Here is a 16,595-nt window from a genome sequence, read left to right on the forward strand (position 1 = left end):
GGACACTTGCCTAATGTAGATAATACTGCAGTAAATATAAGGGTACATAAATCTTTTTGAATTAATATTTTCATTTTCTTTGGGTAAATACCCACAAGTGGAATTACTGGATCATATGGTATTTATGTTTTTAATTTTTAGAGGAAGCTCCATACTCTTTTCCACAGTGGCTGTACCATTTATCATTAGTGACTTGTGTTTTAAATCCCACACAGAGAAGGTCTTGGGACTGTTTCAGGCTTGGAATTGGCTCTGAGTCATCCCTAGCAGAAAGTCAGAACCATTGAAAGACTATACATTTAGTAAAAGGGTGATTTGGAAAGAATATATTCTTATATAGAGGTGAAAAAGAATGGGATCTGAGCCTAGGAACTGAGAAAGAGTTATAGTTTCCCTTGAGAATTAGTAAGCATGAGCCTATCTTTGAACATATTTGGAGTGTGCATTTAAAATACCTACATGCTCTGTGAGTCCCCAGAATGAAAAGTCAAGTAACACTGATATAGAGCAGGTAATAGCATTGGAGTGTTTGGGAGAAATAAGCTCAAGATCAATCCTCAAACCTCTCTGCATGGGTAGGACTTCAATCTAGGCCCAACAGAATTTCCAGAATTACAATCCTGATGAACATGAGTTTACAAACTAAAATTACAAAGCATGTAAAGAAATAATCCACCATGAGGTACAGCAGCAGAGTCCAAAAGCAGCAAGATTATTCCCCATAAGAATTTCCAATATTAGGGGCTCCTGGGTGGCTCAGTCGTTAAGCGTCTGCCTTCGGCTCAGGTCGTGATCCCAGGGTCCTGGGATCGAGCCCCACATCAGGCTCCCTGCTCGGCAGGAAGCCTGCTTCTCCTTCTCCCTGCTTTTGTTCCCTTTCTTGCTGTGTCTCTCTCTGTGAAATAAATAAATAAAATCTTTTTTAAAAAAAAGAATTTCCAATATTAGAACTATGTGATAAAGGCTATAAAAACAACCTTTAAATGACAAGCATATAAAGGATGAAGGAAAACCTGAGAAGAGATCTAGTCACTTTAAAAAAAGAAAGGAAAAAAGAACAGGTAGGTGAGAACAAAGCAGAAATTCTACAGATGAAATAGGCATAAGGAACTCAGTGGACGGGTTAAACAGCAAATAAGACATAGCTGAAGAGGGAGTTGGTGAAATGGGAAGAGGATCCGAAGAACTTGCACGGTATGCAGCAAAGAGATGGAGATGGAGAATATAAAGAGAAGACCGAACATATGCCTAGTAAGTGTTTCAGAGAGGGAAAATAGACTTTTTATAAATTGTAGAATCGCTGAAAGCCATAATTGCTCTGATTCAGGAAGCACAGTGATCCCTAAGAGTATTACAAATAAACTAATGTTTTACCTGCTCACATCACAGTCTGCGTGACTAGGTACAGCTTGACAGAATAGCCAACACAAATGGAACATTTTAAGAGCAACCAAGAGAAAAGATGTTCTACAGATAGACTGACAACAAACTTTTCAACAGCACAGTGGAAGCTAGAAGATAATGGAAAAAAGTGTCTTTAAAATTATAAGAAAAAAATAACTGTTTACCTGGAATTCTCTACCAGCTAAGCTCTCTTTAAGAGCGATGGCTAGGGGCACCTGGGTGACTCAGTCGGTAAAAGCATCTGCTTTCAGCTCAGGTCATGATCCTGGGGTCTTGGGATCGAGCCCCACATCAGGCTCCCTGCTCGGCAGAGAGTCTGCCCCCTCCCTGTTCCTGTTCTCTCTCTCTACTTCTCTCTCTCAAATAAATAAATAAATGTTAAAAAAAATAAGAGTGATGGCTAAATAAATCAACTATTAGGAAAATACGAAATTTTCTAATATATTCTCAATAGAAACAAGTACTAAAAGATATATTACAATAAGAACAAAATTGAACCAAGAAGGAGTGAAATGTATGAAGGACTGATGCTCTAAGAAAGTGGTCAAGTAGAGAACTCTTAAGTGATCATTGACAGTATAAAGCAGTAATAATTAAAATAATGACTGGGTGGATACACAAACAAGATGACACTAAAATACTGAATAACTACAAGATGAGAGGACTATGTGTAGTTGGGGTTTAGAGTTAAAGCATTCAACATATTATATAAATCTTAAAAAAATGAATCCAATATTCCAATAATCATAATGAATATAAGGAATTTATGGATTTTTAAAAAATTATTTTAGAGAGAGAGGCAGGGAGAGAGGGGCAGCGGGAGAGAGTCTTAAGCAGATCCCAAGCTGAGCACAGAGCCCGTCTCAGGGCTCAATCTCAAGACACTGAGATCACAACCTGAGCTGACACCAAGAGTCAAAGGCTTAACCGACTGAGCCATCCAGACGCCCCAGCAATTTTTTTGGATTTGATTTTTAAAATCCAGCTATGTGTTATTTATAAGAGATATATCTAAAACACATCTAAAGACACTGTTGAAAGTGTGAAAGAAAAATAGTTTAAAAATATACCAGGAAATACTAACTAAAATAAAGCTGAAACCAGTAAACGAAATTTAAGTTAAAACGTATGATTATAAAGAAGGTTGCCCTGTATTGGTAAAAGGAACAATTCATTAGGAAAATGTGACAGTTCTAAAACTTGTGCAGTTAATAATACAGCCTTAATACATGTAAACCAAAAATGAATAGAATTACAAAGAGAAGTTGCCAAATTCATACTCATAGTGGGAGATTTTGACACCTCTCTTTCAGTAATTAATAGATCAAGCAGATAAAAAATGAATAAGACTTACTAGATTTGAACAATATAATGAGCAAATTGAATCCAATAGACATATAAAGAATCTTGAATCCACCAATTTGAGAATGTATTTTAGAAAAAGCAGGGGCGCCTGGGTGGCTTCGTCGTTAAGCATCTGCCTTCGGCTCAGGTCAGGATCCCAGGGTCCTGGGATCGAGCCCCACATCGGGCTCCCTGCTCCGCGGGAAGCTTGCTTCTCCCTCTTCCAGTTCCCCTGCTTGTGTTCCCTCTTGCTATGTCTCTCTCTGTCAAATAAATAAATAAAATCTTTAAAAAAAAGAAAAGAAAAAGCATATACATAACATTTGTAAACATAGGACAGGTAATAGACCACAAATAAAGTCTTTTATTTTGTTTAATTTTAATTTTAATTTATTTTTTATTTTATTTTATTTTATTATTTTATTTTATTATTTTATTTTATTTTATTTTTTTAAGTAGGCTCCACACCAAATGTGGAGCCCAACACGGGACTTCAACTCATGACCCTGAGATCAAGACCTGAGCTGAAATCGAGAGTCGGACGCTCAACCCACTGAGCCACCCAGGTGCCCCAGTCCACAAATAAATTCTTAACACACACTGGGGAATCTGTTTCAAAGAGACCAAGTTCTTTAGTCACAATGCAGTTAAATTATAAATCAGTAACAAAATCATAACCACATATAGGTGTTCAAGGGTGACCTAAAGAAGTCTCCACATCTAAGGGGACACCACTTACATCTTAGACATACTACATTTTATGTGAGTATTGAGGCAGGTGTAGAGATTTGGGGCCTCCTGGTTAAGTCCTAGAACAGCTGGGATAGGTACTCTGTACATAAAGCCACCCCAGCTCAAAGGGCCTTCAACACACGGGGAACAGCATACGTGCACACATTTCTGACACACACACGTGTAGGCAGCTAGGCCCTGTCCCACTACCACCCCAGGGGACTGCCCCCTCTTGTCAGATGTTTAAGTCCTGGCTCCCTGCCAGATTCTGACTCTGACCCGGTCCCTTTACAGGGGTGGGGTGTGTGTAGAATGTGTACCTGCATGGTGCCGAGGGTGTGTGTGAGTGAGTGACAAGGCATATGCACATATGCAGCCAGACGTACTGAGGGCAGGGCTCTGGAAATGCACACCATTTTTCAGGTTTGCAGGTATGTGTTAATATGTATGTATGTATCCTTTTTCAAATTCATACAAAGGTACTAATGGATTAATGGTGTCTGGGACCTGCTATATTTGGAAATTTGAAATATACTTTTAAATGATTCATACATCAAAGGAGATAAGAGAATTTGGAAAAATATTTACAACTACACAAGTATGAAAATACTACATTCTAAAATTTGAGATCTATAGCCACAGAGATATTTAGAAGAAAATGTATAGTCTTAAATACTTCTGTTGGAAAAAAGGGGAAATGAAATGAGCTAACAAGTCAAGTTAAAATAAGCATAACAGAGTAACCATAAGATGATTTAAAAGAAGGAAATAATAAAGATAAGAACAAGAATTAATGAAATGGAAAACATAGCTGCAGTGGAGGGTCAGTACAACTAGAAGGGGGCTCTTGAGTTAGACTAATAAAATAGACAAAACTTTGGCAAGACTGATCAAGGGAAGCAGAGAAAAGGCCCAGGTAAAGAATACCAGCAATGAAAAAGAGAATGTAACTCTAGACATATTAGAGATTTTGAAAGGAACAACTCTTTGCTAGTATATTTGAAATCTTGGACAATAGGACAATTTTCTAGAAAAATGTAACATACGACAACTAGGAAAAAAAGATGGCTAGGCCTAAATGATTAAAAAAATGGAATCACTAATGAGTAACTGTTCCAGTTTTAAAGACGACTTCTATTAAACACTGAAGGAACAGAGTGAGCTCTACTTTGTGCAAACTAATAGAGACTCGAAAGAAGGGAGAGCTCCCAACATCTTTTATGAGGCCAGTAGAATCTTGATCCCAACTGGACAGGGCAGTGGGAGAAAGGAAAATTACAGGCCAATTCTACTCCAAAGGTATAAATATTCAGGATGAATAATAGCAAATTAATGTGTTAAAAAAATAAAGCCTCATGGCCCAGTGTGGATTTGCTTGAAATATAAGAATGGTTTAAATATTAGAACATGGATTTATGTCACCATGTTACCAGATTAAAGGTGAAAAATGTATGTCATTATCTCAGATACAAAAGAAGCATTCTATATAACTCAGCATCCATTTGTGATAACTCTTGTCAAACTAGGAATAGCAGGGAACTTACTTAGCTTGTTATAGGGTGCCTACCAGAAACCTTTGGGAAATGTTATACTTACTGGTGAAATGCCAATGTGGTCCCTTCAAAATACTAAGTAAGACAGGAATGCCCATTATCACTGCTTCTGTTCATTATGGTCCAGGTGTAGGTCCTCCTCAATTCAGTAAGATAGGAAGAAGAAATCAAATGTATAAGGATTGGAAAGGAAAAATAAAACTCTCACTTTCCATAGACAATGTAATTACAAATGAACTGAAGAAAATATACTTGTAGACATCTTTTTATAACTGTTGTGAGAGAGCTCAGCAAGGATGCTGGTTACAAATGAATACCCAGGAATCTTCCACCTTTAATATTTGGCTAAAATGATTACAAAATGTACTTTAAATGTATTTAAAAATGTCATTTATTGTGTCAACAAAGAATAAATCTAACAGAAATGTGCAAGAACTTTATGGAGATAACCAGAAAGTTTTATTCGACAACGTTAAATAAATGGAGACAGATCTCATGTTCATGGATGAGGATCCAGCATAATAAAGTTAATTCTCACAAAATAACCTATAAATTTAGTGTAATTTTAATAAAAATTTTAGACTTCTCTCCTGATAATAATGGGCTAGATCATTTGAACCTATCTTCCCACTTAAAAAGTTAAAAAAGAAGCGAACAGAATATTTTCTGAAAATTTCAGTGCATCAAAATGCTAACCAGATACAGATGAATCACCAGGCTAAGATCTAGGAGAGCACAGAAATGCAGAGATGTGACTGAGAGGCTGAGTTGCATTTCTGGAAGATCCAGGAAGGGAACAAGAGTCAGAATCCAGGACCTTTCAATAGCAGGGACTCGGTCTGATTCCGCACAGGACCACAAAGTAAAGGTAACCCAGAGATGAAATGTCCTCACACCAGTTGAGCTCAGTGTCACACCCTCTGGTGGCCCAAGATAAGATATTACAAGGCTTGTGTGTTTATTAAGGTAACCCTGGACCAGGCTAGTGCTTCCAGGAACCTGGCAAAAAGCAAACAGAGCTCTTTGGATGAAGAGAACATTTCAGGCCTCGAATGATTTCTAGAAATAATTTTTTAATAAAACTTTCAGCACGCAAAGATCGTTGGACATAGAAGAGGACAGTATACCATGAGTAAAAATGAGGAGAAAGAAAAGAAAGTAGATCCGGTTACTTGGTTATGATCAGGAAAGGGCACACAGCGGGCTTCTGAGGTGCTTGCGATGTGCTTGCTCTTTGACCTTGGCGTTCAGACTATACGAATCCATTTTGTCTGCACATTTGTGTCTTATGTACTTTTCTGCATGTGTGTTGTAGTTGGCAATAAAAAAAACTTACAAAATTGAAAATGATCTCGTGTTCTATTAACAGGAGAACAGATCAGTGAATTCCGGTGTGTTCATATAATAAAATATAATTAAACCGTTTAGTTGAAAGAACTAGAGCTACATGTATCAATAGGGACTCATTTAAAAAATATAATGTAGTGAGAAGTTATAAGTTGCAGAAAGATGCACAGTATGATACTGTAATAGAAAGTTACAAAGACATGCAAAAATAATATTATACCTTGTAATGAAGGCATGCATATGTAGTAAAAACATAAGCACCAGATTCAGAATAGTGGCTACTTCAAGGAAGGGAGAAAGAAAAGAGAGCACCATATAGGTAGTTGCAACTGTTTCTGTGATTTTTTTTTTTTTTTTTTGAGATAGCAAGCACATGAGTTGTAGGGGGAGGGGCAGAAGGAGAGGGAGGGAGAGAATCTTAAGCAGGCTCCAAAGTGTGGAGCCTGATGTGAGGCTTGGTCTCATGACCCTGAGATCATGACCTGAGTGGAAACCAAGAGTCAGACGCTTAGCCAGCTGAGCCACCCAGGCGCCCCTCTGGGATGTTTTATTTATTGTGAAAAATGTTAAATAAAGCAACATGTTGCGATTTGACAAAGATGGGGGTAGTACATAATATACTCCATCTCTCTGTTTTTTTGCGTGCTTAAGCAGCATATTTGAAAAGTGGGTTCTTTAGAGAGGATACGAGACCCTGAAAATAGCTGTATATATTTTTCTCTAAATCATTTTCTTTTGGAAATAATGCTTTTCGATTTGTTTAATTTCTGCATTTCTTGGAACTTACCATTTCCTGTGAACAAGAACCCAATCCAGTGGTTTCAGTATTTAAGAGATATCCTATCTTTTTTTTTATCCATTGAATGATGTGTTCTCAGTGCTTCTATAAACTCATTACGCACACAAAAATGCCCTTTAAATTTTTTTCTTTTTCGTTTGAGTTTTATTTCTTAAGGACAGTTCATTATGCATTTTCAAATACTGGTTTTCATTTCCAACCTGTGAATCTTTTGGAAGCTCTTTTGACATAGATCTGTTCTAACCGAGTTTTTAGACATAGCTTACGTTCTTCTCTTTTGTTCTGTTTAGGAGCGGGATAAATTCTACTTGTCTCGTAGTGTTGTTCTGGAGCTCCTGCAGGCCCTGAAGCTCAAATCCCCTTTACCAGATACAAACCTCCTCCTGCTTGTCCAGGTGGGCTTCTGTGTTGTTTGTAATACTTTCCACAAGATCCACCATGTTTGGAAAAATTAAGAAAGGTGTGGGGCATATGCATCAATCGAATAACTCCTCCCAGAAATGAGAACTAATCTATCTTATATGAGCCATGACCGAAGTAATATTACGCGCTTGGCACTTCCACTGGCTAAGCAAGACAGAAAGGGAGCATTTATTTTGTTCCTACGATGGAACTAGTGCTGTGAGGGGCCAAAGAAGAAGGGGACACTAATTTCTGCCCTCAAGAAATTTACACCTGGATAGGTCGGAGGGCAACTCATGAATGGCTACCGGAGCTGGTAGGGGACTGATGGAGCCACAAATGGGGGACTAGGCAGAGGTCTGGTTGTAGAGTCATGTCCATATGGGTGGATCACCACATCTCCATGAAGCAGAATTGAAGGTGAGGGTGGGCCCAACCACAGACAATCAAGTGGCAGGACGTACTGAGTCCAGCCAGGGTGGCAGGTGGAGGTGAAAAGTACCAGCACCCATAGGAGCCCCGAGGCAGAAGGGCTTGAATTCATACAAAGAAGGTTCTAGAGAACTTACCGAGTTAATGCTCTTGGCTGTAGGGTTGCTGATGAGGGGCTGAAGCCCTCCATCCCTGGCATCCTTAGCTCAGCATCTTAGACAAGTGTGCAGGTTTTTATCACACGTGATAGGCTCTGACTAGTGCTGTGAGAGAGAGAGATATAAACAAAGTCCTGGTGGGGAGTTAAGAGCAGGAGGCATCCCATCTCATCTGATGTGAAATCAGGGAAGACTTCATGAAAGAGGTGGCATTTGAGCTAGGCCACCAAGGACTGGTGGGTGTCTTTTATGAGGTTGGGGTTCAGCACCAGGGGCTGACTGGCTTCAAGCAATGGGGGGAGGCTTTATCAGGAAGGTGGAATAAATTTAGGGATAATGACCCGAGGATGAAGTTGAGAAAAGCAGACTGGTACACTAGAGAAGTTAGCAGGGGGTCAGGTAGACTGGGACCCCACCTCATACTCCAAGGCTAGACTTAAAGACGTGGCCATGCACTATGCCTGGGACCAGGGTATCATTCAGACTGCCTTTGTGCAAAGTGCGCAGGAGATGAGTCACAGCTGTTTTATTTCTTTCGGATGAGCACCAAGACCAGTCTCAGATTCTGGGCCTACAAGGTTGAGGTTAAATGACCAGGGGACAATGGGAGCTTGATATCAAAGAACTAGGCAAGTGTTCCTAAAATCTTAGGTACCTGGGGTGCCATTGGGAGAGATGAGGGAGAAGGACAGTTCATAAGCATGGTGTGCCAGACAGCATACTGGGTGCTTTAATCCTCCCCTCACTTACTCCTTACAACCATGGGAGGTATTAGTTCTGTGTCGCAGGTGAGAGACTGGGGCTCAGGGGGGTTCAGTGACTTGCCCAACACCACACAGCTGACATAAGTGGTGTCCGCATCCACCAGGGTCTATTCAGTGTGGAGCACAGCCTTGTCAGGCTCCTGGCCCTTCTCACCTTAACAGCTCCTAGCTGTTTGCACTTCCTTCCCCATTCTCCACACAAATGCAGGCTTCTGGCCTCTGGCTGACTAAAGGAATTTTGCTCAAACTCTGCTTTTTATCAGATCACTCCCTACACCGAAAACCTGCACTGACCTGAGCTATGAGGTCTTCCATCATCTGGTCCCGTTGACCATTGACGAATAGCCGCATTGACTATTCAGTAGTATCTCCCACTACAAATATTTACCAACCACCTGTCTCGGGCTAGGTTCTGGGGATATGGCGGTATAAAAGACATAAACCCTATCCCAATAACGTGCTAACCACTCTACCGGAAGTGTGCACAGTATGGAAAGTACTAGAGCAGAGTGGGTGGCCGGCTGAGCCTGGGAGATGGAGGAAGGCTCAGTAAGCCAGTCGGAGCCCTGAACCTGGCCCAGGTGCTGGGGAAATGATTAAGCCATGGTCCCTTCCTCCCGGGAGTTTACAATCCAGTGGGCGAAGCTGACACGTAAGCAGACATTTCCAACACAGGGTGATGGGTACAGTTGCAGAGGTGCACACTGAGTAAGGAAGTGGTGTGGAAGAGGGACCATGTGGGCATTGAGGTATGTGCAGAAGTTCAGTTTCCCTGGGAGACGAGGAGGAACAACAGCTGTCCCTTAGCATTTAATATCTACTACTGGTCTCCCTCCTCCCCCACCATAGACTCCTAATCCTTAGAACCAGAATTGAACGTTTCTCAAAGGCATGAGATTTAGTGAGAAGTTGGTGTGCTCTCAGTGAGTCCTGGTCTGGCTTTCTGGGGCGCCCTGAAGCCCTCTGAGAGCACTGATCGCTGGCCAATGCCAGCAATGAATGTCAGGCATGATGTAGTCAAAACAAAATGGCTCACATTGTACCAGGACACTAGACAACCTAAAAGGAAGACGGAAGACAAATCACAGCCAGGAAGTACCCATATTCCTAAGGAAGGACTGACTTTGGAGCTCTTCTGGGGGATTGCCACTGGCCAGCCCCTCCTACTTCCGCTGCAGCAGCGCCACTGCTTTTGAGTACAAGCACCTTGGACACAAACCGACCATAAAGGTGAAAGGGATCCACGCTAGTTTGGAGAAGAGGGCAAGTGGACTGGGCTTAGGGGGAAAGGCCCATGAGGGATTTAAGCTAGCAGGCTGACAGTGAATGGGAGTCACTGGCTTCTGATAGTGTTCCAGATGGACACCTGCAAACAGCCTAGGTTTCCAGCCCTAACAGTGCTTTCCTGCTTCCCTCAGAGAACGTTCCCTTCATTGCCCTCAGTCTTGAGCAGAGCTGATCCGTGTGGCTTATCTTCTTGGGGTCTAGCACCCCATGCTGTGACTGCTGCCAGGGGCTGGTTTTCTGTGAAGTACGTTAGTCAACCCTAATAAGCACTTGTCACAAGACAGCAAAAGAACACTGACAGTTTAAATTGCCCATTGCTTAAGGAGACCATGAAAACAGTGATTAGTGCATCACCACTAGGTGAATAAATAACAAAAACAAATTAGCTTTAGGAATAAAGAAGCCCCAAAGAGTAGATTGCTCTGAATGTGTTTTTTGGATTCTCATATACCATTTCAAATAAATACCATCTTCATCTTTTTAGAACAAGTGTGTATTTGTCATGGAATCATTAAATGTTAAGAATCAAGTTGTAAAATTATTTAACTTGGAGAGGTATTTCGGAGACACTTTGGGGTCATGCCCATGAGAAACGACTTTATGAATAATGTTTCAATCTTCCCGATGAAAAAAATGTTAAACAGTACACCATTTTGAAGTAATACATTTTTGTTCTATATACTCTTAGAATAAACCATTTTCATTACTGAGAGAAATAAAAGTTAAGCACGCTTGAAAAAACAGAGGTAGTTTCCTTATCTGCCCAGTGGTTCCTCCTTAGCCAAGGAGAGAGGTCCCCCATGGGGCCCCTCATGGACTGAGGGAGAAGCATCTTTTATCTCTCTTCATGAATAGGACATCTTTCTGTAATTTTTTCCAGTTCCTTTATTTCTTGCCTTTGACTGCAGGGTTCCTGCAGGTGTTCTCTGGACGAAGGTGGAGGTGATAGGCTGTTGTCTGGTAGCTTCTCTTAGACCAGAGAATCTAGTCTGGAGTCTGAGAGAAGCTTTTGTCCTTACCGATGGAATATCAGTTCCTGGCACCTGAAAGACCAGGCTCACAGTGTGGACAGATAATCTGTCTGGGGCCAACAGTGACTTCCTCTACAGATATCAGCAACCATCATCTGATGGCGGTGGGGGTGCTTTTGTTTAACTGAAAATGCAACTTGGAAACAGAAAGGAAAGCATCCATTGGAATGAAAAACTCCCCCAGGGATCCATCATGAATGACCCCTGGCTGCATTAGTGACAGAGTCAGTTGCTCAGGCCTTGGGTTTTCCCTTCATTCTTTCCTCCCACAGGGACCACTAGGGTATTTCCATTACTGTTTCTCTAATCATGGACTGGGTAGATGAGTTCACAGACATGGGGCCTTTAACATTCTTCTCATAGATAGATGATATCTTTGTTGTTTACCACATACTCTGTCCTTAACAATGGAACATTTACCCAAGGGATGTGGGGCCACCCAAGTTTTAAATGGTTCAAGGTAGGTTAGGTACCAATTGGTTTTTTAATTCTTAGAAATTCCTTCTGGAGGCCTGGTATCATGGGAAATCTCCCACCTGCTCACTGTGTCGTCTAGCCATGGCTCCTAGTACTTATTTTGACTTGTGTATCAGGTCAGGAGTCCTTAGATGTGCAAGTGGACTCTTTTTTTTTTTTTTAAAGATTTTATTTATTTATTTGGCAGAGAGAGACACAGCGAGAGAGGGAACACAAACAGGAGGAGTGGGAGAGGGAGAAACAGGCCTCCTGCGGAGCAGGGAGCCCGATTTGGGGCTCGATCCCAGGACCCTGGGATCATGACCTGAGCCTAAGGCAGATGCTTAACGACTGAGCCACCCAGGCACTGTCCACCCGCAAGTGGATTCTTTACTTTTTCAAGAAAAGAGGCTCGGAGATCGGAAAGAATTTGCCAAATTGAAAAAGATACGTGTGTTCTTCAGAATCTAGATCTTCGACCAGCAGGACGTAGTCCTTCAGCACTTTGGACAGATGCCCTGTCTTGTTTTCATTCAGACCTGTGGACATTTTTGCTTTCACCAGCGACCTCTTCTTTTCAGCTGGTCAGCTGTAGATTGCTTATGTGTAATAGGTTATTATAAGTGTTCTCTCACTGGGATTAAAGCAGAGTCTTCATAATAGAGTGGTAACTCATTAAAAGCCTCTGTAAAGGCTATATAAGCCCAAATCAAAAAGCATTTCCTCAACTCCTATTATGTGTCAAGAGTAGACATTCTACTAATTTGCATGTGGCTCTCCCACTGTGTGGGATATACCTGCACAGTCTAGTGTGAGAAACCGTGTGGGTGAAATATTTGCTTTTAAAGATAGGTTCGTGGTGGGCTGGAGGACAAAGACATGCAGAGGGATGGCTGTTGTCTTTAAGTCACAGATTACTATTGACGTGGGGTTGTTATTATTAGTTGAGTTACTAATAATCTGATCACTCTCTGGGTGAGCGGTGGAGATATTATTTTGAGTCTCATTTTGATAATTTAACAATGACACATAATGGACGTCATGTTTCTTTTGTATTCTTTTGTGTTCGTGCGGGAATGCATGTTTCATTAGGCATATTTCTGTCTCAAAGTATGGAACTCTTCCCTCTGTTACAAACATCCTTTCCCTCTCTGGTTTTAGTTATATCTTTATATTGTGAACAATTCTGTACAAATCAGAATGGGGTATTGCAGTTCATGGTTGGAAACTGTGTAAAAAGACAGAAGTGTTTATTAAGGTTTTAGTTGTACATATTATGTGAAAATTACACTGGATTTATTTATTTTTATTTTTTAAAAAATGTTTTTTAAATTTTACGTAAACTCCACACCACACATGGGGCGTGAACTCACAACCCCGAGATCAAGAGTTGCATGCTCTATCGACTGAGCCAGCCGGGTGCCCCCTAAATTACACTGGGTTTAAATGCATTGATAGAAAACAAATGGTAGATGGGTGATTTTTGATTAATTTTGACTTCTAAGAGTTAACACAAAACAGACATTTTAATTTGGCCTCCCACCGATGACGTGATATGCCTGACAACATACTTCCATGATGCTAGTCGTTCAGCTTTGCTGAGCATGGGAGGCGAGAAGGGGTACTTCTGAGGGGAGATAGAGACATTGAAGTTTTGCTTCTCCACTGGTCTTCTCTTGCTGTCAAGGGCACAGCCAGGCCATGGAAGCACACATTAGGGGGCCATAGGCCTGAAACTACAGCAGAGCATCCTCTCTGTCTGAGCTTCCCTTCCCTAACACTTGTATGTACTTCTGTCCTCCCCTGGGCTCTTGGCTCTCATTTCTGCTGTAAAGAAATTAATTAAAATGTTGGTATCCTGACAGAGGTTTTGAAACTCAGTTCTAAGTAGTTTGTCTTAGATTGCAGACTCAGATAGCTTTTGAAAATACATTTTATGGGAGAACATGCAGTATCTGCCAGGAGGTTGGAACTGTTTCTTCTTTTGACCATGTACCTCCATCCAATATTTTACTTTTTTACTGACAGGTTCTGGCCAAAGTTATAGGCTTTCCTTTTTTTTTTTTTTTTTTTAATCCTGATTTATTTCCTTTTACTTATATTAGGAATAAGTCCAAGTGGTAAGCATTCCTGAATAAAATAATGGAAAATTTTAAGTGTTCCCTGGTTATTACTAGCTGGTACTTTCTTTGCCAGAGTCAGAGTTCATGGCCGAAGAGATTCTTCAGCTTTCTGTAACTGTATTTGAGGCAAATGGAGATGATTGTGTGTGAATGAGGAGTGGAGATACGCATCTACTCCTGCCATGCGGCTGTCAGGGACAGCTGTGCTCGCTCTCCTCTGGCCCCCAGCTCAGTTCTGTTGATGAAATACTCCTCCCGGAGGATCGCACTTGAAGACCAGCTCTTGAACAAGGCCTTGAACAAGAAGTCTCAGGGCGCCTCAGAAGGTCTTTGGCTGAAATCTCTGCGTTGTTAGCCAAAACCCACTACCTATCAATGCTCTGATTCTGAGCCCTGATTAGCCTGACAGTATGCTGGTTTCTGTTTTTTATCAGGCCCCCTTGAGCTTTTCTCTATGACCCGAACCCGTATTACTTCTCCCCAGTTTGCCAGGGACCTAACCTGCCTCACAGGACCCATCATCTTGACCTACATAACTTTTCTTTCAGTGTGAGAGTGGAATGGGTAGGAAGAACTGTCAGTGTCAAAACTTCTTCCAGAGCCGCTGAACTATGTGTAACAGCACCTTTGGATCCCCGAGTTGTTGGGGCCACTGGCCAGAGGCCAGGCAAGAGAAATTAAGCAGGACTTAATCGTTCATAGCAAACTCTGCAGACTTCATGTTTAACTTTTTTTCCTGAAACCACTAATACACAGTTGGGTGTTGTATTAAGTGGGAAACACCTATAAACATCTGTAATGAAGCAAATTAAATTGTAACCTGGCAAATCCATCCCCATCATGATCTTGTCATAATTGATTCATTGATTCATTTCACACAGTTTTGCTGAGCCCCTCTATGATGTCAAGCAGGAAGGTAGTTCTGCGGGGCAGGTGAATGGAGTCTGTGCCCTCAGAGAGCTCGTAGGGGGTTGCAACATAGACTCCTAGGTCACTACAGTCTAGTGTCGTTACTGTTACAGGGGAAGTGCGTGAAAAGTCCCATGAGTCAAGGACAGGGGTGAGGGTCATTATCAGCACAGAGGATGGGTGTGGGTGACGTGAGAGAGGCAAGACCAGCAACTGAGGGGCCTCGGATGGGAAGAAACAGGTAGAATACTCAAAATGAGGTTGATTGTTTTTCTGTCTTCGTTTTAAATGTGTAATATAATGATGAAGTCTGGAAAAAATCTATGTGAATTCAGGAACTGTCAAGAAGTACTAAAGAATAAATAGAATAACGTCAGAATAAATCTGATAGTGTTGACGTCTTTCCTTTCTCCCTTGATTGAATGTACCATTCCAGTGCCACTTAGCTGTCTGGGTAAAGTAAGAATCTGTGTGTTAATCTCAGTACCACTCAACTGAATTTCTGATAGGAACAAACTGTCATGATTAGCAAGCCCCATATATCCAGGGCAGATTGTCATGAGAGTAAACACTAATGAATTTAAGCCGAGTTAATAAAACTATAAATAACTTATTACTGTCCAAGTGCTCTTAAAAGTAATTATGCTTTCAATTTCTTATTAGTTTATTTGTGCAGATGCTGGAACCAAACTAGCTGAGTCAACAATCCTGAGCAAGCAGATGATTGCCTCCGTACCTGGAGTAAGTCCTGACTGAATTAACTGTCTACATTTTATATTTCCTCTCATTTCCCCATTTAGTGAATATGTATTTTTGGGTCTGTGTCCTGGTTCACTCTTGATAGAAAAAAACACTATAAAATTGAGAACATATTAGCATTTTTTTAAAAAAAAAGAGCACTAGTGAAAATTTCAATTAATCCCAGCCGCTGGAAACTTTTAATTCCAGGAGACATGAGGAAAGAAATTACATACAAAATACATTTGATTACAGTTCGGTTTTTCTAGAATCAGTTTTCTTAGACTGGCTCCTGTTAAACAATTCAATTTAACTACTGCCGGAAAGAAATAAACGTTGTGATACGTTGGTTTCCTTTGTACTATTTCCTCTGAAAATTAAAAAAAAAATTCCCATTATTATCAACTAGTGAATTATTTGGAAAAATAGGTTAAGATTGTCTCTGACAGGGCTGAAGATGAGAAACCACAATAACACTGAGAGCAAGTTGCAACGAAACTCAGAAACTTTAGAGATATTCATTGTTAATTGAAAAAAAAAATTAAATTTTCAGTAGAGTACATTTTAAAGTAAAAAGATCACCTATAATCCCTCTGCTTTATAATTAGAACTCTGTTTTAGAAAATTTTTTCATATTTTGATCTATTCAGTATGCTAATTTGCTTATTTCCATATTGTTGGAAATTTATTTACTTTCCACTTTCATTGCTAGTATATATATGTTCCTATAAAGACCATCCTCATGTTTATTTGAATTGTATCCTTGGCATAAATTCCTTAGTCAGCGAGTAGGAATGTCTTAATGGTATATATTCTCATATTGTTTTCTAAAAGGGTTTTATTAATTTACAAGTATACCAGTTTTACCCCCAATGCTAAACATTATTTTTTTTAAATACTGGTTATTTAATTTTTTTTTGACGTGGAAAAATTTTATGACAGAGGAAGAGTAACAATCACTCAGCCCAGAGGTAGTTTTATTGCCAACATATTAACGTATTTTCTTTCACTTTTTCTATGCATGTTTTTTAAACCTAGTGAAATTATGATATAGATGTGGCTTTGGCTTCATATGTCCTAAGCATTATCCCCAAAGTTTGATGGATGCAGCGTTTT

General features: G+C 40.4%; 1 protein-coding gene across 13 annotated transcripts in view; it reads left to right on the top strand.

Moving 5' to 3' along the window:
• Window positions 1-16,595, top strand: part of UNC79 (unc-79 homolog, NALCN channel complex subunit) — a 246,213-nt gene that overhangs the window by 204,370 nt on the left and 25,248 nt on the right. For all 13 annotated transcript variants that reach the window (XM_073895820.1, XM_073895813.1, XM_073895819.1 and 10 more), the window contains 2 exons: window positions 7,470-7,574; window positions 15,405-15,482. In XM_073895820.1, the coding sequence (XP_073751921.1) occupies window positions 7,470-7,574; window positions 15,405-15,482 (183 nt within the window). The remainder of the gene's footprint in view (window positions 1-7,469; window positions 7,575-15,404; window positions 15,483-16,595) is intronic.

This window comes from Callorhinus ursinus, unplaced genomic scaffold, assembly GCF_003265705.2.
Source record: "Callorhinus ursinus isolate GAN/ISIS: 27379988/994484 unplaced genomic scaffold, GSC_fseal_2.0 scaffold8, whole genome shotgun sequence".
Classification (NCBI taxonomy): Eukaryota; Metazoa; Chordata; class Mammalia; order Carnivora; family Otariidae; genus Callorhinus; species Callorhinus ursinus.